Source organism: Choloepus didactylus, chromosome 4 (genome assembly GCF_015220235.1).
Source record: "Choloepus didactylus isolate mChoDid1 chromosome 4, mChoDid1.pri, whole genome shotgun sequence".
Lineage (NCBI taxonomy): Eukaryota > Metazoa > Chordata > Mammalia > Pilosa > Megalonychidae > Choloepus > Choloepus didactylus.
Genome location: NC_051310.1, coordinates 88,786,916 through 88,813,462, shown reverse-complemented (window position 1 = coordinate 88,813,462; position 26,547 = coordinate 88,786,916). Strand labels below are relative to the sequence as shown.

Below are 26,547 nucleotides of genomic sequence, written 5' to 3'. Positions count from 1 at the left end.
TGATTCCCTACAAAAATGAGCAGGGAAGGTGCCGTTATCATGTTCCCCCATCAAGATAGCAAATTGAAGACATGAGCTATGACAGCTTTTCCGCCACTTGTGGCTCTTAAATTCCCAAATAAGCTGCTGCTTGTCTACCTTCCACCCCAGATAATTACACAGAAATATTTTAGTTATTTCCTTTACCCAATATTTTCCTTTACATCAATAGATTTTTGAAACATTTCCCAGCTAGAAATAATGCTGTAAGTTTATCTGCTTTTCTAATCTAGCAAATGCTCCAAGGCTTTCCAGACAGCAGCTCAGGTGATATACATTTTCAGAAATGCTCAAAGGTTGATGACAACTGTGAAGGATGGGGTTGAAGCAGCTAATTTCCTTAGAAGGAAGAAGATATAGAACAGGTAAAAAACCGGACAGTGATTATTTTAGAAAGAATTTTGTTCTTAAACAAGAGTGCTCATAAGACACAGCCACTTGCAAAATAATAAGGGACAATGTTCTAGTTTCTGTAACACTGATTAAAAAAAAAACTAGTCAGAGAAAAATGGACTATTCTAGCACCGTTCTAGGCATTGAACTAACCCTAAAATGATAACAAGTCCTCGTTATACACCAGGAAATAATTTCACATACAAGCCTTATCACATTATTCCCATTTGATAGCTGCTCAAGGTCACAAAGCCACTAAGTATGCTTACAATAAAACATTAGTTAAAATATTTTAAGCATGCCAAACACTTTAGGTATAAGTATCACTTTATGGATTTTATTTATGATACCTTCAGACAGAACAACCAAAGATAAATTATGCAGAGTACTTAAGCAATTTGGAATAGAAGATTTGAGTCTGTGGCAAACTGAGGAATACCCAGTTATCCTCCCACTTAAAGCACACCTCAATGCCTTTAACATGAGTTTTGCTCTTCTGTTCAACAGACAGAATTTTAACATCTTCATAGAGATTTAGCTGCCTTCTAGAGCAGAAAGAAAAATACAGCTGGGAAAATTAATTTAATTGCATATGGGGAGAGCTAGGAAGAAACAGTATAATTGGAATTGATGAGTCCTCCAATTATAGCATAGGCTGCCTTAGAGAAATAAGTGGGGCTAGTTAACTAACTAATAATGTAATCACACTACAAATCAGAATGACGGTGTCACATCTGAGGAAAGGATTAAACTTTTGCTTGAAGTTCTACTACTGATAGCAGCCTGCTATTGATTTCAGTTCCCCTCAGTGAGTAAAGAAGGGAGAAAAGCTGTATGTACCAGACTGTGTTTTCTGGGAGTTAGATGCATTATTTATATTTGGATATCATCTGAAAACAGTAAAACAACAACAACAACAACAAAAAAACAACTTGCTTTTTGGAGTGAAAAAAAATGAAGTGTTTCATCCATGAGAAAAGAAGGTATGTCACATAATATAGGAAAAAACCTCTCTATGGGACACAGTCTGTTGTATTAGGTGTCTGGTGCTAAAGAAGAATATCCACCTTCCTACAACTCTTGGTTTTCATGGAAGGAGGGTACATGGGAATATCTAAGAAGGCTTTTTTTTTTTTTTTTTAACTTTTGAGCTCTATCACTCTAGGCTCATCAAATCCACTATAAATTATTTAGTTGTAATTTTCATTCTATACTGGCAAAAACCCCTAATCTAAAGCCAAATCAAAACAAAACCAAAACAAAATCAGGAACAGCTATTTCTGTTATAGTTCTGTGGGGTATATATCTGTGACTTTGAGAATATCTTACCCTTAGGCACATTTAGACAAACAGGTCAGATTTATATGTGAAATGTTTTCATTATGAAAATGAGGACAAAGTTAAAAAAAGTCATCCATTATATCCTAATTTCACTGTGGAAATGAAAAAGATTAGGCCTCAAATAAGCCATGAATTGAGACAGATCATCCCAGTAGTGCAGGGCAACTTCTTATTTCTCCAACTCTTTTGAATTTAGTTGTATTAGGAGACACTGAAGAAATGCTGGAAACATCAGGAAAGTTAATTTATTCCCTTGCCTTCAGTCTCCCCAATATATGGTCTTTCAGCAAACAATGTAATATATCGCTCCCTCTTTGATGAGAATGTCAAATCCTTATATCAATATCTCATCTGCAACTTTACTCATGAAAACATCAATATTTTAAAAAAAAAAAAGTGGGGCTTCTCAAAGAACAGGTTGGGCTTCTGTGGAAAATCAGAGTTAGATCCAATTCAAACATTTGTTGAGTATCTTTTATTTGCAAATGCCCTGTGCTTATGGATGCCAGGACATCTTTTCACAACTTTCTTAGCCGACTGATCTTGAAACTGCATACAGTTCGTTTTCACTTTCTGGATGTAATCCTCTTACCTTTGCTTAACTAACTGAAAATGTATCTCAGTCTTTCTTTGCCCTTCATCAGCTTGATATTTTTGAAGAGATCAAGCCAGTTATTTGTAGAATGTCCCTCAATTTGAATTTGATGTTTCCTCATGATTAGATCCAGGTTATGCACCTTTGGCAGGAATATCACAAAAACACTAAGTCCTTCTCAGTAGCCATCATACAGGAGGCACATGATGCTGCTTTGTCCCATTACTTGATGGTGCTAATGTTGATCACTTGGTTAAGACAGTGTCTACCAGGTGTTTCCACAGTCAAGCTCATACAGAAAAAGATCAACTGTGAAACTCTTCAGATTAGAGCAGACTACAGAGAGAATTCAATTAAATGCCACGTATGTTCCTTGGGTTGGATCTTGGACCCAGAAAAAGGTGAGAAAATTGGAAAAATCTGAGTAAGGTCTGCATATTAGATAACAGAACTGTATCAATGTTAATTTCCTGATTTTGATCACTGTACTGTACTAATATAAGAGATTATCTTTATTTTAAGGAAATATACACTAAAGTATTTCCAGGAACAGGAGTACCGTTGTCTACAAGCACCTGAGAAAAAAAATGTAAGGCAAGTGATAAAGAGAGGGAGAGATATTGATTAAAAAATATTAGGTTAACATCTGGGGACTCTAGGTGAAGAATTCTTTGTGTTATACTGGAACTTTTTTTAAAGTTTAAAATGATTTCAAAATAAAGTTGAGGGTTTTTTTTTTTTTAAGTGTGTGTTAGGTTTAGGCCCAAGAATTTAATGAATTAAAGAGATTTTTAGGTAGCAAAATGGAAGTTCCCAAGCTGAAAGCTAAGTCATCTTCTGTTTAAATGCTGAGCCACTCATTCAGAGGAAGCAGCTGGCAAAATATGGAAAGAATGTTATAGAACTTTAAGGTGAGAAAAATGATAAAAAAAGAGGTTAAAATGCAACATACTTAATTTTAAAAACATAGTATACTCACTGTCCAGTCCAGGGTGGCTGATTGTCATCAGTGAGATGGATTTTGTCAATGGAGAAGAAATGGCTGATGTACAATAATTAAATCCCTGTTGCTTAGACCTGTGACATGTCTGTGAAGTAAAAATTAAGGAACAAGTTCTGAGTACACATGCTTTCCTATTCCCTAGATAGGCACAAAATTTTAAATTCAGACACAATGTAGTGAAATAAGGCAGTACAGAAGAGGGATTAAGAGCACAGGCTGTGTGGTCAGACAGACCTGGATTCAAGTCTGCTCTTGCCACTTAACAGGTTAGCCTCTCTAAGCCTTCATTTTCTCATCTGTAAAATGGGGATAATTAGTAATATTGTATCCCTCAAAGCATCTAAAAATTTTCAGACCTAATAAGTGCTTAATAAACATCTACAAGATGCATAATCAGATAAAAAAATTTCACCAGAAATATCAAAGAACATATAGTACTTGTTCTGTGAAAATTTTAATATCCCTTATATAGTAGGATACAAATAATATTCCAATTTTAAAAAGTTGGAAACTGAGGTGCAAGTAGAAGTCTTTAAAGATCAAAAGCAAATCAACAGTGCATCTGGAGAGAAACCTAAATCTCTTTAATTTCTTCTTCTAAGATCAGACTGCCTCTACATGAACATAAAGATGACTGAAATGTGGCTGATTAATTTAACTCCTTTTGTAAACTCATAGCTGCTTCAAGGCCCAGGTAATCCAACCAACTACAGAATTTTCTGCCAATACCCCTGAAAGACAGTCAACCAGTGTATGCTAACACATTTCTAGCAGTAAGGGCCTCCCTTCTCTTTTGTTTTGCGAGAGCCTATTCTAACAGTTAACTAAATTTAATTGTCGTAAATCCCTTTCCTGCATAGTAGGTTGAAACGTGCCTCTTTATGCCTCCCACATGTTGAAAGGAAAGTAATGAAAGCCTGTTATTAGTATGAACTTGGCTCAATTGCACCAAAACTTCTGATTACTTAGAGCTTGTTCCATGTGTAACCATGGAATCTGAGGCAAACAGTTGCTATGTTTTGAACACAACTGTGAGGTCTGAAAAATGACCTCATTGAAAGGCAGGGCTCTTCAACAGGAAGTTGACTGCAGGCAATTTCTCCAGATGAGAGAAATACAAGCAGTTCATATACCCATTCTGAGGTTGCAAACAAGATGAAAAACTACAGGTGAGGCAGAGATTTCCAGGAAGGCTATGCACACCATGACACTAAAATGTTGATAACCTTATCTAGAAAGACTAAATCAGAAAGGCCAGATACCTGTGTCAATTATCATAATTTACTAAAAGACTGGATTATCTGTCAAACATCCTAGAAGTATCAGTCTCAAAAAAGGCATAACGAATATTAAGAAAATTAAAATTTTCTCACATCCTCATTACAACTTTTCTACCTCAAAGACATGAAAGGCAGCAGGAATTCTGAGGATAATACTGTTTAGCTAATAGCTAGTTATGCCGGCTTTGGCAAGTCACTTAACTGGGCTTGTAGTTCTCATGCACAGGACTTGAACCAAATCTGAAGGGACAGATTGGCTTTAAGCAGATTCTGTTCACAAACCCAGTTTTGGTATTTTACCTGGTCTTATAAATGATTTCTATACACAGAAATGCTATTCATTTTTTGGACTATCCACTGATGTATTAACCCATATCAAAGTGGCTATTAGTAGCCACCAAAGAATTGTTCTTATTTTTTCCTCCCCTTTTCTGCTATCACTAGGTTAAATATATCTAAATCACTTGCTTCAATAAGTATATTTTCCATGTTCTCATTATTTTTTCTAAAGTATCAGACCAAGAAGAAATGAGGGGAAAAAGTGTGGCAAAATTCCTTTAGGTCTTCACTTTGATTTTCATTAGGTCTAAATTCTCTTAAGCCTCACATGAGCGTAAGCGACATATTTATTACTAAAGTAATCTCCAGTGCCAAACATATATTGGGTAATGATATTGATATGTAGTAGGCTATAATAAAAAATTAAATTTACACACAAAACCCAATCACCTATTGAAAGAACAGGTTGTTCAACATTTTTGTTTGTTTAATCAGAAATGTTTTATTTGGAAAAATGAAGATGTATCCCAGTATCTTCTCAGAAATCAATCCAAAGCTTCCTTGGCCCAAAAGAGGGGAAAGGACTAGGGATAGGGGAGGAGGCTAGAAAAGTACATAATTCAAATTCTCAACTCAAAAACTCCCCAAAGGACTGTCAAAAGTGGTAAGTGTGCTAATGAGGAGCTTCAGGAAATAGGAACTAAGAAAAAGCAACTTGATTTGGTTGACAGGGAAGTCATTCATGATCTTTAAACACGAGTTCTATAATCCAAGAAGAACAGATAAGCTATTTAACGTTCTGGGGATGCCCAGGAATGACTATGGTCTGTTAATTTCTGATGGATATAGTAGGAACAAGTTCACAGAAATGTTGCTATATTAGGTAACTTTCTTGGGGTAAAGTAGGAACATGTTGGAAGTTAAGCAGTTATCTTAGGTTAGTTGTCTTTTTCTTACTCCGTTGTTATGGTCTCTTTGAAATGTTCTTTTATTGTACGTTTGTTTTCTTTTTAACTTTTTTTTTCATACAGTTGATTTAAAAAAGAAGGGAAAGGTAAAAAAAAAAAAAGAAAAACAAGGAAAAAAAGATGCAGTGCCCCCTTGAGGAGCCTGTGGAGAATGCAGGGGTATTCGCCTACCCCACCTCAATGGCTGCTAACATGACCACAGACATAGGGGACTGGTGGTTTGATGGGTTGAGCCCTCTACCATAGGTTTTACCCTTGGGAAGACGGTTGCTGCAAAGGAGAGGCTAGGCCTCCCTATGGTTGTGCCTAAGAGCCTCCTCCCGAATGCCTCTTTGTTGCTCAGATGTGGCCCTCTCTCTCTGGCTAAGCCAACTTGAAAGGTGAAATCACTGCCCTCCCCCCTACGTGGGATCAGACACCCAGGGGAGTGAATCTCCCTGGCAACGTGGAATATGACTCCCAGGGAGGAATGTAGACCTGGCATTGTGGGACGGAGAACATCTTCTTGACCAAAAGGGGGATGTGAAAGAAATGAAATAAGCTTCAGTGGCAGAGAGATTCCAAAAGGAGCCGAGAGGTCACTCTGGTGGGCACTCTTACGCACAATTTAGACAACCCTTTTTAGGTTCTAAAGAATTGGGGTAGCTGGTGGTGGATACCTGAAACTATCAAACTACAACCCAGAACCCATGAATCTCGAAGACAATTGTATAAAAATGTAGCTTATGAGGGGTGACAATGGGATTGGGAAAGCCATAAGGACCACACTCCCCTTTGTCTAGTTTATGGACAGATGAGTAGAAAAATAGGGGAAGGAAACAAACAAACAAACAGACAAAGGTACCCAGTGTTCTTTTTTACTTCAATTGCTCTTTTTCACTTTATTATTTTTTTTTTTTAATCATCATTTTATTGAGATATATTCACATACCACGCAGTCATACAAAACAAATTGTACTTTCGATTGTTTACAGTACCATTACATAGTTGTACATTCATCACCTAAATCAATCCCTGACACCTTCATTAGCACACACACAAAAATAACAAGAATAATAATTAGAGTGAAAAAGAGCAATTGAAGTAAAAAAGAACACTGGGTACCTTTGTCTGTTTGTTTCCTTCCCCTACTTTTCTACACATCCATCCATAAACTAGACAAAGTGGTGTTTGGTCCTTATGGCTTTCCCAATCCCATTGTCACCCCTCATAAGCTACATTTTTATACAACTGTCTTCGAGATTCATGGGTTCTGGGTTGTAGTTTGATAGTTTCAGGTATCCACCACCAGCTACCCCAATTCTTTAGAACCTAAAAAGGGTTGTCTAAAGTGTGCATAAGAGTGCCCACCAGAGTGACCTCTCGGCTCCTTTTGGAATCTCTCTGCCACTGAAGCTTATTTCATTTCCTTTCACATCCCCCTTTTGGTCAAGAAGATGTTCTCCGTCCCACGGTGCCAGGTCTACATTCCTCCCTGGGAGTCATATTCCACGTTGCCAGGGAGATTCACTTCCCTGGGTGTCTGATCCCACGTAGGGGGGAGGGCAGTGATTTCACCTTTCAAGTTGGCTTAGCCAGAGAGAGAGGGCCACATCTGAGCAACAAAGGGCATTCAGGAGGAGACTCTTAGGCACAAATACAGGGAGGCCTACCCTCTCCTTTGCAGCAACCGTCTTCCCAAGGGTAAAACTTATGGTAGAGGGCTCAACCCATCAAACCACCAGTCCCCTATGTCTGTGGTCATGTTAGCAACCATGGAGGTGGGGTAGGCGAATACCCCTGCATTCTCCACAGGCTCCTCAAGGGGGCACTACATCTTTTTTTTTTTTTTTTTTTTCCCTTGTTTGTCTTTTTTCTTTTCTTTTTTTTTTTTTTTTTTTTTTTAACTTTCCCTTCTTTTTTCAAATCACCTGTATGAAAAAAAAAGTTAAAAAGAAAACAAACATACAATAAAAGAGCATTTCAAAGAGACCATAGCAAGGGAGTAAGAAAAAGACAACTAACCTAAGATAACTGCTTAACTTCCAACATGTTCCTACTTTACCCCAAGAAAGTTACATAATATAGCAACATTTCAGTGAACTTGTTCCTACTACAACCATCAGAAATTAACAGACCATAGTCATTTCTGGGCATCCCCAGAACGTTAAATAGCTTATCTGTTCTTCCTGGATTATTGTTCCCCCTTCCTTAATTGCTCTCTACTGCTAGTTCCCCTACATTCTACATTATAAACCATTTGTTTTACATTTTTCAAAGTTCACATTAGTGGTAGCATATAATATTTCTCTTTTTGTGCCTGGCTTATTTCGCTCAGCATTATGTCTTCAAGGTTCATCCATGTTGTCATATGTTTCACCAGATCGTTCCTTCTTACTGCCGCGTAGTATTCCATCGTGTGTATATACCACATTTTATTTATCCACTCATCTGTTGAAGGACATTTGGGTTGTTTCCATCTCTTGGCAATTGTGAATAATGCTGCTATGAACATTGGCGTGCAGATATCTGTTCGTGTCACTGCTTTCCGATCATCCGGGTATATACCGAGGAGTGCAATCGCTGGATCGAATGGTAGCTCTATATCTAGTTTTCTAAGGAACTGCCAGACTGACTTCCAGAGTGGCTGAACCATTATACAGTCCCACCAACAATGAATAAGAGTTCCAATTTCTCCACATCCCCTCCAGCATTTGTAGTTTCCTGTTTGTTTAATGGCAGCCATTCTAACCGGTGTTAGATGGTATCTCATTGTGGTCTTAATTTGCATCTCTCTAATAGCTAGTGAAGCTGAACATTTTTTCATGTGTTTCTTGGTCATTTGTATTTCCTCTTCAGAGAACTGTCTTTTCATATCTTTTGCCCATTTTATAATTGGGCTGTCTGTACTATTGTCATTGAGTTGTAGGATTTCTTTGTATATGCAAGATATCAGTCTTTTGTCAGATACATGGTTTCCAAAAATTTTTTCCCATTGAGTTGGCTGCCTCTTTACCTTTTTGAGAAATTCCTTTGAGGTGCAGAAACTTCTAAGCTTGAGGAGTTCCCATTTATCTATTTTCTCTTTTGTTGCTTGTGCTTTGGGTGTAAAGTCTAGGAAGTGGCCTCCTAATACAAGGTCTTGAAGATGTTTTCCTACATTATCTTCTAGGAGTTTTATGGTACTTTCTTTTATATTGAGATCTTTGGTCCATTTTGAGTTAATTTTTGTGTAGGGGGTGAGGTAGGGGTCCTCTTTCATTCTTTTGGATATGGATATCCAACTCTCCCAGCCCCATTTGTTGAAAAGACCATTATGGCTCAGTTCGGTGACTTTGGGGGCCTTATCAAAGATCAGTCGGCCATAGATCTGAGGGTCTATCTCTGAATTCTCAATTCGATTCCATTGATCTATATGTCTATCTTTGTGCCAGTACCATGCTGTCTTGGCAACTGTGGCTTTATAATAAGCTTCAAAGTCAGGGAGTGTAAGTCCTCCCACTTCGTTTTTCTTTTTTAGAGTGTCTTTAGCAATTCGAGGCATCTTCCCTTTCCAAATAAATTTGATAACTAGCTTTTCCAAGTCTGCAAAGTAGGTTGTTGGAATTTTGATTGGGATTGCATTGAATCTGTAGATGAGTTTGGGTAGAATTGACATCTTAATGACATTTAGCCTTCCTATCCATGAACATGGAATATTTTTCCATCTTTTAAGGTCCCCTTCTATTTCTTTTAGTAGAGTTATGTAGTTTTCTTTGTATAGGTCTTTTACATCTTTGGTTAAGTTTATTCCTAGGTACTTGATTTTTTTAGTTGCTATTGAAAATGGTATCTTTTTCTTGAGTGTCTCTTCAGTTTGTTCATTTCTAGCATATAGAAACATTACTGACTTATGTGCATTAATCTTGTATCCCGCTACTTTGCTAAATTTGTTTATTAGCTCTAGTAGGTGTATCGTTGATTTCTCAGGGTTTTCTAGATATAAGATCATATCATCTGCAAACAATGACAGTTTTACTTCTTCTTTTCCAATTTGGATGCCTTTTCTTTCTTTGTCTTGCCGGATTGCCCTGGCTAGCACTTCCAGCACAATGTTGAATAACAGTGGTGACAGCGGGCATCCTTGTCTTGTTCCTGATCTTAGAGGGAAGGCTTTCAGTCTCTCACCATTGAGTACTATGCTGGCTGTGGGTTTTTCATATATGCTCTTTATCATGTTGAGGAAGTTTCCTTCAATTCCTACCTTTTGAAGTGTTTTTATCAAAAAGGGATGTTGGATTTTGTCAAATGCTTTTTCAGCATCTATTGAGATGATCAATTGATTTTTCCCTTTCGAGTTTTTAATGTGTTGTAATACATTGATTGTTTTTCTTATGTTGAACCATCCTTGCATGCCTGGAATGAACCCCACTTGGTCATGGTGTATGATTTTTTTAATGTGTCTTTGGATTCGATTTGCAAGTATTTTGTTGAGGATTTTTGCATCTATATTCATTAGGGAGATTGGCCGGTAGTTTTCCTTTTTTGTAGCATCTTTGCCTGGTTTTGGTATTAGATTGATGTTAGCTTCATAAAATGAGTTAGGTAGTGTTCCATTTTTTTCAATGTTTTGAAAGAGTTTGAGTAAGATTGGTGTCAGTTCTTTCTGGAAAGTTTGGTAGAATTCCCCTGTGAAGCCATCTGGCCCTGGGCATTTATTTGTGGGAAGATTTTTGATGACTGATTGGATCTCTTTGCTTGTGATGGGTTGGTTGAGGTCTTCTATTTCTTCTCTGGTCAGTCTAGGTTGTTCATATGTTTCCAGGAAATTGTCCATTTCTTCTACATTATCCAGTTTGTTGCCATACAGTTGTTCATAATATCCTCTTATAATTTTTTTAATTTCTTCAGGATCTGCAGTTATGTCACCTTTTTCATTCATTATTTTGTTTATATGGGTCTTCTCTCTTTTTGATTTTGTCAGTCTAGCTAGGGGCTTGTCAATCTTGTTGATCTTCTCAAAGAACCAACTTTTGGTGATATTTATCCTTTCTATTGTTTTTTTGTTCTCTATGTCATTTATTTCTGCTTTAATCCTTGTTATTTCTTTTCTTCTACTTGGTTTAGGATTGGTTTGCTGTTCATTTTCTAGCTTCTTCAGTTGATCCATTAGTTCTTTGATTTTGGCTCTTTCTTCCTTTTTAATATATGCGTTTAGTGCTATAAATTTCCCCCTTAGCACTGCTTTTGCTGCATCCCATAGGTTTTGGTATGTTGTGTTCTCATTTTCATTCGTCTCTATATATTTAGCAATTTCTCTTGCTATTTCTTCTTTAACCCACTGATTGTTTAGGAGTGTGTTGTTTAACCTCCAGGTATTTGTGAATTTTCTAAGTCTCTGATGGTTATTGACTTCTAATTGTATTCCATTGTGGTCAGAGAATGTGCTTTGAATAATTTCAATCTTTTTAAATTTATTGAGGCTTGTTTTATGTCCCAGCATATGATCTATTCTGGAGAAAGTTCCGTGAGCACTAGAAAAGTATGTGTATCCTGGTGATTTGGGATGTAATGTCCTGTAGATGTCTGTTAAATCTAATTCATTTATCAGATTGTTTAGGTTTTCAATTTCCTTATTGGTCTTCTGTCTGGTTGATCTATCTATAGGAGAGAGTGATGTGTTGAAGTCTCCCACAATTATTGTGGAAACATCAATTGCTTCCTTTAGTTTTGCCAATGTTTCTCTCATGTATTTTGTGGCACCTTGATTGGGTGCATAGACATTTACGATTGTTATTTCTTCTTGCTGAATTGCCCCTTTTATTAGTATGTAGTGGCCTTCTTTGTCTCTCAAAACATCCCTGCATTTGAAGTCTATTTTATCTGAGATTAATATTGCTACACCTGCTTTCTTTTGGCTGTAGCTTGCATGAAATATTTTTTTCCATCCTTTCACTTTCAATTTCTTTGTGTCCCTATGTCTAAGATGAGTCTCTTGTATGCAACATATTGATGGTTCATTTTTTTGATCCATTCTGCGAATCTATATCTTTTAATTGGGGAGTTTAATCCATTTACATTCAACGTTAAAAACCGTGAAGGCATTTCTTGAATCGGCCATCTTATCCTTTGGATTATGTTTGCCATATTTTTCCCTCTCTCTATTAATATCCTTTATTGTACCCATACCGAATCTCTTTAGTACTGAACCTTTCTCCAAGTCTCTCTGTCCTGTCTTTGTTTCTCTGTCTGTAGGGCTCCCTTTAGTATCTCCAGTAGGGCAGGTCTCTTGTTAGCAAATTCTCTCAGCATTTCTTTGTCTGTGAAAAATTTAAGCTCTCCCTCAAATTTGAAGGAGAGCTTTGCTGGATAAAGTATTCTTGGCTGGAAATTCCTCTCTCTCAGAATTTTAAATATATCATGCCATTGCCTTCTCGCCTCCATGGTGGCTGCTGAGTAGTCACTACTTAGTCTTATGCTGTTTCCTTTGTATGTGGTGAATTGCTTTTCTCTTGCTGCTTTCAGAACTTGCTCCTTCTCTTCTATGTTTGACAGTGTGATCAGTATATGTCTCGGAGTGGGTTTTTTTGGATTTATTCTATTTGGAGTTCGCTGAGCATTTATGATTTGTGTATTTATGTTGTTTAGAAGATTTGGGAAGTTTTCCCCAACAATTTCTTTGAATACTCTTCCTAGACCTTTACCTTTTTCTTCCCCTTCTGGGACACCAATGAGTCTTATATTCGGACGTTTCATATTATCTATCATATCCCTGAGGTCCATTTCGAGTTTTTCAATTTTTTTCCCCATTCTTTCTTTTATGCTTTCATTTTCCATTCTGTCATCTTCCAGGTCACTGATTCGTTGTTCAACTTCCTCTAGTCTTGTACTATGAGTGTCCAGAATCTTTTTAATTTGGTCAACAGTTTCTTTAATTTCCATAAGATCATCCATTTTTTTATTTAGTCTTGCAATGTCTTCTTTATGCTCTTCTAGGGTCTTCTTGATTTCCTTCATATCCCGTACTAGGGTCTCATTGTTCATCTTTAGTTCTTTGAGTAGCTGCTCTAGGTGTGTCTCTTCTGGTCTTTTGATTTGGGTGCTTGGGCTTGGGTTATCCATATCGTCTGGTTTTTTCATATGCTTTATAATTTTCTGTTGTTTTTGGCCTCGTGGCATTTGCTGTCCTTGATAGGGTTCTTTTAGGGTTTGTAGACCAGTTGAAGTCCTTATCTCTAATTTATCAGATCTACAGCTTCGTGGAGTACACTTTCTCTAACTAACCAGCAGGTGGCGTCCACGAGCCACCTGTTCTCCACAAGCCAGATCTCCCCTGCTTAGCCTTTTTGGTGAGTGGGGGAGTGAGTCTTGTGGGGCCCAATTGGTGTACCAAGCTTGCGTGTGTAGTTGGTGTTGCCTGCCCTGTATGTGGGGCGTGTTTCTCGGCAGTCGGGGAGGGGGGGTGGCCCTAACAATCAAATCTCCCTGATGATCCTAGAGTTTTAAAGCTACTGCAATAGTCTAATCCTTCAGTTCAGTCCTGCCACAGTTTGTCTCTGCCACTGACCCACAAGTCTTTGGTATTGGCGTATGGCTCCTGAGACTTGCAAGTGGGCCCCTCTTCCAGGCTGTGCACCCCGGGTCCTCTGTTGAGGGATGACTGTGCTATGTCACAGGTGAGTGCCGTCCCCCCAGGGCAGTTCTGGGCTGCTGGGCTGTGTTGGGAGGCTCCCAGTCTGCTCAAATGATGGCTGAATGAGGCTCTGTTAATTCACACTGCTCCCCCTTCCCAGCTCTGGGACATTCAGCTGAGGTTGCAGGGAAGGCTAATGTCCACGCCCAGTTTTGTGGTGTGTGCCTGTTATTTGAAGCACTTCCGTCACACTGGGTTGTCTGGGGCAGCTCTGGGCTATGGGGCTGGCGATGGGCAGGAGTGTTTCCTGTCCACCAGGATGGTGGCTGTGAGCGGACACCCCCCTTTTCTTGGGAAGTTGTGTTGTTTAGTGAATTTTCTCAGCCACTGGATTATTGCCTTTTGTCTCAGAGCTCTCTTAGTTCTGCTCTTGACTTGACGTGCCCAAATTTCAATTCTTTGAAGCTTTCTGTATTGAGCTTCTTAGAGTAATTGTTTTAGAAAAAGCAAAAAGGATTTAAAAAAAAAAAAAAAAAAAAAAAAAAAAAAAACAAACGGCCCTCCTCAGAGATCTAATGGGTTATTGAAATGCTAATAGACAAAGCAACCAGGGCCATTAAGGAAAGGTGCCCTGGGCAGAGAGATCAGCCTTGCTTCGGGATTTGCATATGCGCCTCAAGGCCTGATCTCCGCCCTTCCCCTTTCTGTGTTCACCAGAACTCCAAAAATCCTCTGCTTTTACTTTGGAGCTTCTCGTGTTGTTTTCCTTCTATGCCCGTCTCCTCTCTGCTGGGCTGGCTGCTCTCAGAGTCTCTGGTGTCTGGCCTCAGTCTATCTATGGTTGGAGTTTGAATCAGTAGAATGAGTTTCCGATGAGAGCAGCCACTGCAATTCTCCCTTCTCCTTCCTGGAGCTGACAGCCCCTCCTCCCCCGGGACTGAGCCTGGCAGGGAGGGGCGCGGGTCCCCTGGCCGCAAAAACTTACAGATTTCGCTGATCTCAGCAGTTCCACGTTTTCATGAGTGTTGTATGAAGTATGCCCAAAGACAGATTGCTCTGTGGTGTCCAGTCCACGCAGTTCCTGGCTTTTTACCTACTTTCCTGGAGGAGTAACTAAAACATACAGCTCACCAGTCTGCCATCTTGCCCCGCCTCTCTTTTTCACTTTAATTATTATTCTTGTTATTTTTGTGTGTGTGCTAATGAAGGTGTCAGGGATTGATTTAGGTGATGAATGTACAACTATGTAATGGTACTGTGAACAATCGAAAGTACGATTTGTTTTGTATGACTGCGTGGTATGTGAATATATCTCAATAAAATGAAGATTAAAAAAAAACAAAAAAACACAAGTTCTAGGAGACTGGTAGTGGTGGAAATTAAGAAATGATTACGTGGTAAGAAAGAGAAGGCAGGAAGCATAGGCCATTCTCAAGAATTCTGGGAGTGATAGGAAGCAGAGGGAATAAATAGTTTTCTGGACAATGTGATAAAATAAAGCAGTTTTTTTTTAGGAAGGAGGAACTTGGGATATGTTTTTGAGAGTTAGGAAATTCAACAATCATATGAAATACATTTCAAGATTCATTTTACCACTGGTGTGGTAAAAGGTCTCTGATAAGAAGGAAAAACTCAATTTAATATCCTAGATACTTCCCTAATTTAAAAAAAAATTGCTTTGATAGAATTTTCAAACCTATGCAGATTTAATAATTAGCATAATGGACTAAAAACTTGCTTTTGTGCTAGACTGGGTGTATTATATAATGAGTAAGCAATCATACTACTCACCTTATACTAACAGAATTCTTGCCTTCTATGTTCCTAATATGACATCATATTTAGGGAATTAAATATTTTACCAAATTAGTAACGTCCACCTGATTTCAGCCTTACCTGCTGGTCAAACATCCTATGTGCTCTTTGGCCCGACTCCAGATCCTCTTCTGAAAGTGACACCAAAGAGTCACCCCGTTCTTCACCAATGAAAGGGTGTCTGAGCTCTTTGGTGTTTGCAGAGTTTGCTTCTAGAGATGAGGAAGGCTTGCTTCCAATACCAGTTTCTCCTGTCAAGCCTTCTAGACTGAAACTGAACAGAGGGAACAAGAGTTAATTTGTTATATTTCTGAGTCTCAGGAAGGAATGAGGACAGAAATCCCTTTAGTTGTATCTCCCTTGCTTATTATATTATAGTATATTATTTCTTCATTACTTAGTAAAACTGTCTACAAGGGCACTGCACAAATGAGTATTATCTGCCCTTCTCACAGTTCTTGGTATGCTGAGGAAGAATTACACTTAGATTTTCTTACCTCATTCAACTTACACAAATGTTGAGCTTTCTAAAATTATTTTCTCAGATTTTTTTTTCAAGATACCCAAATGGACAGGGCATATTTATCTTCCTGGCCTTTTATATACTATATATGTGTTTTCTCTTGATTCGATGTAATCAGTCTTTGCCAGAAATCTCTCTCTGCTATGCCAAAGAATTAAACAGCATAGAGAAAATATCAGCATTAGTAACTTTGAGGAGGCAAGCAGGGAGACTTTCCTTGGTACCTATTAAGCTGACCTTTATACCTTCATATTCAACTACATTGTAGTTCATCTTTATTACTTTAAAGGTATGTTTCCACCAAAAGAAAACCCAAGTGCTACTCATGACCTTTATCATCTGTGCACACCTGGCCGAACAACTGCTCCATAGGTTTTCTGAGAATTGTTAGTTGCAGATAGGCACATATAATCCCTTGAAGGAAGAAAAGATGAAAAGCTAGTAAGTCTAAGAGTTTTACTTCTTGTTTTGACATAGGAAAAGGGGAAAAAAGAGCAAATTTAGGGTTTGGTATATTAAATAGGATCCACTGGATAAAGACTTTGTGGTTTGCCATTTCAAAAACATTTTCTGTAACCAGAAGGTTACAACCCCAATAAGCTTGTTCTAACCTCTTACAGAGAGAGGTTACTGATCTATTGATCTCCTTGGGGTTGTTAACTAGAATAATTTACATCTGTTACAACTGAATTAGAAACTTCTTTAAAATAAGCCAGATGTCAAAATATAGTTGTAGCTGACCATTTCCTCAGTTACAATAAGCTGGAACTGGATTTGACAGTATACTGAAGCTATTTAATTACCTCAGCTCAGGGAAAACTGTACAGCTAATTGCTACAAATAAGTTAATGTATGCTAGTCCAGAAGGGTTTGTATTTGCTTTTTTTTTTTTTTTTTTTTTTGTAAATTATTTATTGTGAACTGAGGACATATGCTTCTAATTTCTCCAACTGGTAAATTAAGCAATGGGTTTGATTTTCCTATTTCAGTATGACAATAGAAATCATGACTAACTACAAGTAAATGTCTCTGTAAAACTCATTTTCAATACTAGGGATAAGAGGGGCTAAGTGAATAAAAAATGTAGTTTTTTATGGTGAATTATTTTTTGAAAAGCCTGAGGAAACCAGATCTAGTCTTACCACAAAATCTAATGCTGAAAATGTTTTAGCACTTAAATCTGGCTGCTCAGCTGAGAGAATATGAAATGATGAGCAATCTCTGTGAATTTTGAATTTAAATAGATTGATGGATTTGGAAGCATAATAGAAATAAATCCATCTTATTAGTTTCCTTGCTTCTCTCATTGTTTTCCTCCAAATTCCTAGGATCTGGGAATTAAGACAAGAGACCAAAACAGAGAGGGAAGTGGTCTATCATGCCACGAAGACAAACCTTGCAGAAAACACCGAATATACAGCCACCTGAGGCAATGCTTCATGGCATACCATCTGACCCCCAGGTTCCTCTCCTTCAGTTGGGTTAGAGACATCCAGAGCAAAGGCAAGTGAACACTGTGCTCACAGACAAAGCAGGCTGCCTGTATGCATTCCAGCCACAAAAAAAGCCAGTTCCAAGCCAAAAGCCCAGGTGCCGTATTTTATGGTTTCCCCCTTTGGTGGCTAGACACGCAAATGATACCATACCTTCTGCAATTAAAGTCAGCACTCAGGGCAGCAGAGTATTGCACACCAGAGGGACACCAGCTCATACTGGGGATGACATCAAAGGCAGAAATAGAAACGGAGGGAGAAAAGAGGAAACAGGGATGGGGTTATTGGGTTTTAAAAGAAAGGGTATAGGTCAGAGAAGATGGATATATTTAATCATCAAAAAAACCCTTGGGAATGTAACATTGCTTTAGAACTTAGAAAAAAACTAGAACAAGAAGCAGGGCAGCTTAGAATTGTTCTATAGATGTCTATATAGATAATGTGTTGGAAATGACTATGTGAGCTCTTTATAGGATAAACAGTCCAACCTGAAACCCATTCCTTCCAGAGAATCCTTGGCAAAAAGACCACCCCTTGTCTTCCTTTTGAGCCATTCTCAAAGAGGTGTTTTGACCCATACTACTGGGGACAATCTTTCACCAAGCCTACCACTCCCAGCCACCACTACACAGTATCTCTAACCCCTTACCCTAAAAGTTACAATGACAAGCTATATGGGGAGGGCTCACTAAGTCATCACGTTTTTTCCTTAGGCTTCCATTAGTGAAAACATATCCATCTAAACCAGACAATTCATAAGTCCAATCAACACTCACATCCATCTTCAAACCCTACTCACTGGGCTCTTATGCTAAAGATAAAGCATATAACAATGGTCACATTTCCTTGTATTTTAATAATAATGAAGGGGTTTATTTCTTAAAAAAAAAAAAAAAAAAAGAAAAAAAAAGAAAACAACCAGAAAAAAAAAAGGAATTTGATGTATCTTTTAAATATCAGGTTTGTATCCATTTGCCCCAAAAGAAAGAAAAGGTCCTCACAGAGAGGTCAGTGATTATCTACTTCTTTGACTCTCTCACCATTGATAGCTATTCTCAAACAGCGGGGACAGAAAATCTGGGATTGGAAATGCTAAGGAGATACAGCTCAAGAAATAACCAATTCACAATACCAGGTGCTCTGTGAGGGGAACTACATAGAGAAGTCAGGATTTTGGATCATCAAAAGCTATCATTAAATTTAGCTGCTCCTATTTGGACCTGAAAGTTCTAAGTAATATGCCTTTGTTTTCAGAAGGGGGGTAAAAAACAGAAATTGTGGACAAGAGTAAAACCACTTAGCTCCCTCCTGAATCTGTATACCTCAAAAAGTCTATCTTGAATATCAATAGACATTGAATACCTCTGTTTTGTTGACAAGTGAGGTTTTTGGCAGAGGAAAAGAAGCAAGGGAAATGGTGTGACAATACAGGAGCTACACTTATGGCTCTTCTGAAAGTAAATCTTTAAAATAAAATTATTTTAAAATAATTTAAACAGGATAAATATTTTAAATAGGATTAAATTAATGTAAAGTTCACAAATGCAAAAGCAGAAAGTAGAAATACAGTTGAGAGATGTCCCTAGTCTCCTATGCAGAATCAGGCCGATTTATAATTTACTTATGTGAATAGAAGCAAGTCTTCATATATTTTACAAACACACAGAAGTCAGAAACTAATTCTCTGAAACTATTAACTTGGTTTTTAAATATACAAAACTGTTAAAAAAAATAGGCATATTCACCTAAATATCAATTTCTTATTAAAAACAGAATGTGGCAAATCAAATAACTGATTACACATCACCAAACCATCATTTATAAAAACAATCTCCTACAGATTTGAGCATCACTTTTACTCTCAGAAATGACAGTGATGTGGAAAAATGGGAGGAAGTTATGGTGAGGAGAAGGAAGAGCTACACAGAGACAGAAAGAGTCATAACACCTTTTCTAAGGATCCCAGAAGGAAGTTACAGATGGTTCAAACAGTCTCTGTCCTTACTTGTAGTAGAAAGCTCCTTTCACAAATAAGAGTTTTTGTGTTTTTTTTTTTTAAATACGTTTTTGAGGTATACAAATATCTTCATGTTGCTCATCACACTTTTCACATTTGAATACAGAATGAGACAAGACCTATTCTTGAACGCCCTTGCCTACAGTAACATGTAATATCCCTGGGAATGACAGTGTCTAGCTTTTTAAAAGCTTCTTCGAAAGTTCCCCTTTCATTTCTTTCTCACAGTCAAGAGTAGTTTTGAGAATAGCCTAATTTCTAAATTAGTGTTAGTAATATTTAATGATTCTTTGGCTTTATTTTGAGATTTAGGAAGCTCTAGATTTCTTTTTAAACAAACACCCCTTTTTTGTATTACTTGTTGGAATTTTCAATTATACTAGTTAAGACGATACAAATTTTTAAATTACACATCGTGTTCTTCCTACAGAAATTTAAAGGTGAAAGTATAAACTGGGATTATTTATGACAGCTCTGTCTATATACTAACTTGGTCTGCATCCAGCAACTTGTCATCTTCACCCTGTCATCAAGTGCATGTATTCAATAAGTTCATATTCAAGAGTTTTAATGGAGACCCAGACATACATTTACAAAGGTTTTAGGTACCTTCTACCAAAAAAGGCTAAAAAACTGGCATTTACCAACTTGTTTCACTGAAGAGCAACTTAATCAGAGTTATGATAGTCTGAGATTCATGTGAATATTTCAATCTGAGCTTGGTTTTGTGCCTAAAATCTGAAATTAAAGGAAGCATTCATGTGAAAATAGGAAAGATGACTGTTTGCCCCTTCTCAACAAACAGCTTCAGCATGTAGTTAAAAATAGCTCTCTACAAATGTCTAACATGAGAGGCTAAGAGTAATATGACAATCATTTTTGGATTTCTTAATATTTTTCCAAACAATGAAAGAAAAGGTCACTACAGACTTCTGGACTATAAAAGTAAAACAAACTCAGTATTTGGAAATTTCAAAGCAAACTGGCACTTTCTGACTGGAAATTACTTCTCAGCTGATAAATCACTTATTTTTAGCTCTAAAATTTCACCTTGTAAAAAAGTAATTAAGGAATTAAAAACAGAGGGCCCCTGAGAGGTCAGTTTATGCCCCTTACTTGCTCTAAGGAATGACTACATCAACAAGGGAGTGGAAATTGCCAGGTGGCCTAGGAAAAAACTCTTTCACTACATTATTAAAGCATGTGTTAGAAATATTTTAGGGCCTGCACACACACATGCAAATATTTTTGGTTTTTCTTTTTTTTCTGAGGAGAGAAATAAAAGTACTCCCCAGAGTCTACCAGATAGGCTACAACATGGATAATTCTTTGAATTCTCCTAGAGAGAGTTGGCTGAGAACCTGTTATCAAAATTATCTAAATACCAGTATGCACAGGACGGAAAAAGTATTTTCTGTTTTGAAAAAAATAAAATAAGAAAAAAACTTCAGATTTAAGAAACCATTTCATATTGAATGGGCACCAGCAATTAATAAGTAACTATTTTATTTGCCTGAAATAAATACATTATTTTAAAATAGAGCATCTAATCATGAATTAAGCAGAATGAGATGATTGTTAGTACATGCTCAGAGGCAACATGGTTAGTCAAGTTTGTGAACTCTGTACCTTCTCCTATGAATGGGAGGTCTCCCGATAACATCCCCAAGAATTCGCATTGAACTGAAAATGAATGGTGGAAGAGGTCAGTGTTGCAGGTGAAACAAATGGCACTATATGAAACATACAGATGACATGATGGAAGAGAGAGAACCCCCACAGAGAAATAGCATAGGAAATAAGGGAATGAAAGGAAGTGGACTAAGAAAAATATCAGAACCAAAAAGGCCTGAGAATTTCTGTGGAGCACTACTTTGCTTCCTCTTTGCTCCACAAAGTTAATCAGATGATAATCAATGAAGTTTATCAGATTTTAAAAGTAAAAAACACTCAACATGTGTGAGATCAGAAAAAAAAAATTGCCATTCAAAATTTTTAAAGGATTTTAACACTTTAAAATTCAGTTTCACTACATTCATATAATACTATAAGAATGAGTCAAACTAATTAAAGTGGTAATGAAAACCCAACTCTCATTCCATTATCTCCAGCGGTATTATTAGGATGGAGATATTAGGTATCCTGATACACCAAATCCAAATATGAGATTCCATGATATTATATAGGTTGAAAATATAAATAACTTAGATGATAGGGTCTAGTTTCAGGTCAGTCTTTAGAACACCATGTAGTCTTGGGCAAATCATTAAATCTGAGCTTCAGTTTCCTCATCTGAAATCAAAGTCAGGGCAAAGGGATCTGTGGTGCGTTATAAAGAAAAATGGATTGTGCACGAATAAGCCCCGTTTCCTTGACACTGCTGTCATCAAGGACATGGATGTCTTGTCAAGGAGCTTCCCTTGCCTCAGGAAGAGAATTCTGGCTGTAGGGATCATTCCCCATCATCTTATTGTTCTCATTGGGGTGAATGCTAAAAACAAAATGTACAGCATGAATAAAGCAGGGAAGGAAAGCTTTTAGACACCGCTTTTCATATAATCCAGGATTTCAAAGATATATTAAAACTCCCTAGCTGGCAGAGCACACTGCTTATTTTTACAGTTAGCATCCTGAACCCTACCACAGAATAATATGGATTCACAGAATTCCATGACTAAGAGACCAGAAACCTGGATTCTAGTGACCTTGGGTAAGTGATTTAACCTGTCTGCACCAATCTTCTCACCTGTAAAAACGGGGATAGTATCACTTGACTCATAGGGAGGACTGAAAAATTATACAAGGTAATCCGTTATTAAAGGACTCTGAAAAGATTAGTCAATTAAGAAGTGTAAGGAATCACTGTGAACTCCTTGAAGGCAGGGGCTTCATCATGTTTGGAACCTAGAACAGTGCCTGGCTTATTATGGGTTCTCAATATGTTTGCTTAATAAAAGAATAAATGAATGCATATAATTAGATTATGTGACAAATTTTGAGCTAGAAGATCATTAAGGAAGTCCAGGAATTAAAACAAATTGAGAAATTGCTGCAGCTGAGTTGTTTAAATCAATTGTTTTAAAAGAGGAGTGGGGGACAGCAACTGTCAGCCTAGCTACTTAGATGCTTTTCCTCATTAAAAGAACAGTTTTGAAGTAAGCACACCCTTGTGAAGTACCATAGACATCATGGCACTCTGCTCTTTAGGGCTAAAACCACCTACTTGAATTCATCTACGCAGCCAATGGCCTGTATTGAAGCCATATTCAACTTAACTTCTTGTAGCCTGCCCCCAAACTGAAGAACTAAGACTGGTCACACTGAAGAAAGTCCCAAAGATCACAGGATTCACGGGAAAATAGAAACTATGTAATAATATGCAATGATTTTTATGTTTTCTTGAGGATTAAAATTCTGATAATTTAGGCTTTGTCAAAACTTTCTGCATTAGAAACCAATGGCTTTAATTCTTGTGAAGCACTTTCAAAACCTAAGACATGTTCAGACTAAAACATTTTATGTTTATTTCTTAAATCAAAATTTTTATCTGGTAAGAATAAATGTTACCATTTATTAAACACCTACTATATGGCAAACATACTTCACTTTATTATTGCAAATACTCTGAAAGGTAAGAATTTTACTGGTGAGAAAATTAAAGCTCAGTGGGGTCAAGGAACTTGCCCAAGGTCATCTATATGTTAAGTTATATAGAGCTGGAGTTTGAACATAGGTTTTCCTGATTCCAAAGCCCATATTCTTTCTTCTATACCATGGCATAAACTAAAATCTTTACCAACTATAACACCAAACCAAAAACTTTTCAAAAGTAAGCAGACACTGAGAGACTGAACACACAGCCATCCATCTCACCTCCGGTGGTTCATTTCTGCATCACTGGCTGCATTCTTCCCAGGACCCCAGCTGTGCCTTCGGAAAGGGGACAGCGAGCGCATGGAGCTCCTCAGGACAGAGCAGTTTGCAGGCACTTCAGTGATGCTGTCCATCTCCTCCTCTTCCATTTCACCTGAGCCAGCAGGTTCACTCTCACTCTCTCGACCCTCCGCTCCCACCCCGTGGCTGTAGAAGCCATCAAGGCTTTGCTGGTCTTTGCCCCTATTCAAATTTGAAATTGGGGGGAGGGACACATCACTGCCATGAGAAGAATGCCGATCCAGGGAAGCTGTATCTTCGGTGGAAGAACTGGATCCGGTGATATCACAGACCAACTGCTCCTCCTCAGGCTATAATGGAGAAAAAAAGCAGATATGGTTTAAAATGGTAGCACCAAGCAGATACCTGTTATTACAGATCAAGCCAATGGCTTCATAATGGGTCTGAGATGGGTATGATAACCATTTGGCTTCCAGACACAAACTTTTTTTTTCTTTAAAAGCATGATCAAAGTTAGATTCAAATCCCTATAGTTGCCAGTGAAAGAATGGTGTATCCTTTTTCTACCCTCTCATATTAGTTCAGCTGGAAGTGCATCTTTTTTTCTTTCCTACAGAGCAAAAAAAATCTAACTAGGTTCAGTTCTTGCAGTCAGTGCCATCAACTGAAATGAAAGGAACCCATCTGTCTTTGGGGTTTCTGCTGCATGAAAACTCTAAATTCTTATCATATTAGGTCTAAGTTTTTTCACAAGTCTCAAATGAAAACAAGGTGCTCTCCTTGGATACAATTAATGTGCCACTGTTCATCTTCTACAAGCAAGTCGATGTTTGTTTTTAGTGGCCTTTTGAGAAATGCAGAGTAGCTTATGACTCTACCTAAAGCTTGCCACAAATACCTAAATGGAAGAAACTTGTTCCTGTTTCTCAATTCACTAAAGACTGGCTGAGGATTAGCAAGCCAAATGACCTAAAATGATCAATTCTGACAATAAAGTTATGATGACTTTTCCCTGGCCAATCTCTAGAACTTAACAGGAATTGTGCAATTTTGGTCCCAGCAGCCTGATGTTCCCTACTTGCCGAAAGACACCAAAACATATAATTTGATGGATGGGGGAAGATAAGCTTCATACTGTCCAACAGACCAAAGATAAATACAAGTGTCTAAGAGATGTAAAGACAAATAACATCATGAGGTCACTCTCAGTTACAGATGTGGGCCCTGCCTTATCTTCACCTTATACAATCACTGGATAGGGAGCAGGGGAATAGGGAAAGGCATTTTGTGATTTTTTTTTTCTTCCTAGTATTTTCTTAATTAGCCAGTCAACGCAATGTTTTAATTAAGAGCGAAGAAACTTATAGTCCTTAGCGAAAAACAAGAAAAAACATGAGACTTAATGATCTCTTTCAGTTTTGGAATACAGAACAAACCCAATATAAGAAGAAAGTCTCTTTAACAATGCAATATAACACATCAGAAACACGCCATCTTCTAAGAGCATTCTTTATACTTTTGCATTGGATCTCACCAGCTAATACGATACATATTTTTTCACTCTGCAGGACCCAGTTTCTTAGGTTAACTGCTTTTTAAATGATGCGTGAGGGATGCGAGAGAGAGAGAAGATGCAAAGGATCACTAGACAGGTCAGGAAGCTGAGGCACAAACTGTCTAATGGAGTCTCCTGAGTGCACAGGCAGCGAGTGACTGCTTCAAGATGTGAATCCAGGTTGATTTCAACTAAGATTGTTCTATTCGGTTATCTCAATTATCTCTACAAAGCCCTATAAGGATGAAATCTCAGAGTTAGTAATCAAAAATGTCCTCAAAATAAAATTGTTTCACCAAGTAAATTCTTGGAAGGTAGCTATGATTATTAACTTTATTTTCATTTATTTCTAAGGGGTAGTTATTATTTTAAAACAAAATTATTGACTTGTCTTTGCAAGTTGATGGATTGAACCTGGGTATCCAAAAGGGTTCCTACCCATGGGGCTGCTCTCCATAGAGAGGGAAAAATGTAAATGGTCATGAATATCCATCCACTTTAGAGAACATTTCCAGGATGTCTTAGCTTTCTAAATTTCTAATTCTTAACAACTGAGAGACACATAGAATGGACATCAATAAAACAAAATGTCACAAACCTTTTCTAAAACACACATGAAAGGCTTGAAGGAAAACAAAGCTCTGAGTTAAAGTTTCCATTTATCTTTGATATGTTTTTATTAGAAGTCACTTCTTCCCCTTTTGGAAATGACTCCCTGACAGGAGGCTAGGCATTTCTTCACTCTGGCATCCAGTCTTGGAAAGACATCACCTGGAACAAAGTCCCTGCTATCTCTCTGGATACTGACCTGAACTTATAAATCAAGTATCCACCCTTTCATCAAGATATTAAAAGAGAATGAAAAAAACTTTGGTGGCTTGTAAATCAACTGTAAATCAAGGGATATGGGATACTCATGACCTTTCTATACAGGTCTGTGATTGTAAACAAGTCACTTTTTGACTTCACCTTCCTATCAAGGATGAAAGACTTAAATAAAGGATCTTTAGGTATCAAGAGGTTACAAATTAATACAAGGCCTATTGAAAGGTGTTAACTGGCTAGTCAAGTCATGGATAATAGAGGAAAGAAGAAAATCAGTGTTTTTAGAATTCCGAATTTTAAAAAACTGTTTTGAACTTTTGAAATTCCTTTCTCATCTTTGATTCTATTAGTGCTTAGAGAGTTATTCTAAAAAGGAGATGTGACACCTACTATTTCCTCCCTTCTCCCCTGAGTACCAAATTTTGGAGATGATGTTTTCCCATTCATATATTAGAAAGAAAGAAAAAAAAAAGTTATGGCTTTTTAGTAACCACAAAGAAAATACTGGAGAACATGCAAGCTTATAGAGACAGTAGTTACAGTACAGGTTGCCCAAGATAGGGTCATGGGGAGTTAATGCATAATGGTTCTAGGATTAGTGTTTGGGGAGATGGAAAAGTTTCAGTAATGGAAAATGATGAGGGTATCGTAATGTGGTGAATATGATTAATCTCACTGAAAGTATGCTTGGGAGTGGTTGAGATGAGAAAGTTTATGTTCCCACAGTTAAAAAAAAACAATAAAAAGAAAGAGTAACTAAAGAGACAACGACAATTACATGCAATACATGATCCTGAATAGGATCTAGCAAAGTGGGGATGGGCGCGTGGGGGTGGGGGGCACAAAAGGCTCAAAGGGATATTACTGGGACATTTGAAAAAACTGGAATATAGACTGTAAGCTTTATATTGAGGTTAAATTTCTTGAACTTGATAA

The 26,547-nt window shown here is 37.5% G+C and overlaps 1 protein-coding gene across 11 annotated transcripts in view; it reads right to left on the bottom strand.

The window, feature by feature from the left end:
- Positions 1 to 26,547, bottom strand: part of AKAP13 (A-kinase anchoring protein 13) — a 405,703-nt gene that overhangs the window by 74,983 nt on the left and 304,173 nt on the right. For 7 of the 11 annotated variants that reach the window (XM_037832976.1, XM_037832972.1, XM_037832973.1 and 4 more), the window contains 5 exons: positions 23,211 to 23,581; positions 20,967 to 21,020; positions 17,474 to 17,539; positions 15,386 to 15,578; positions 3,348 to 3,456 (listed from right to left, as the gene is read on the bottom strand). In XM_037832976.1, coding sequence (XP_037688904.1) covers positions 3,348 to 3,456; positions 15,386 to 15,578; positions 17,474 to 17,539; positions 20,967 to 21,020; positions 23,211 to 23,581 — 793 coding nt within the window. The remainder of the gene's footprint in view (positions 1 to 3,347; positions 3,457 to 15,385; positions 15,579 to 17,473; positions 17,540 to 20,966; positions 21,021 to 23,210; positions 23,582 to 26,547) is intronic. The other 4 variants (XM_037832978.1, XM_037832979.1, XM_037832983.1 and 1 more) reach the window with 2 other exon arrangements.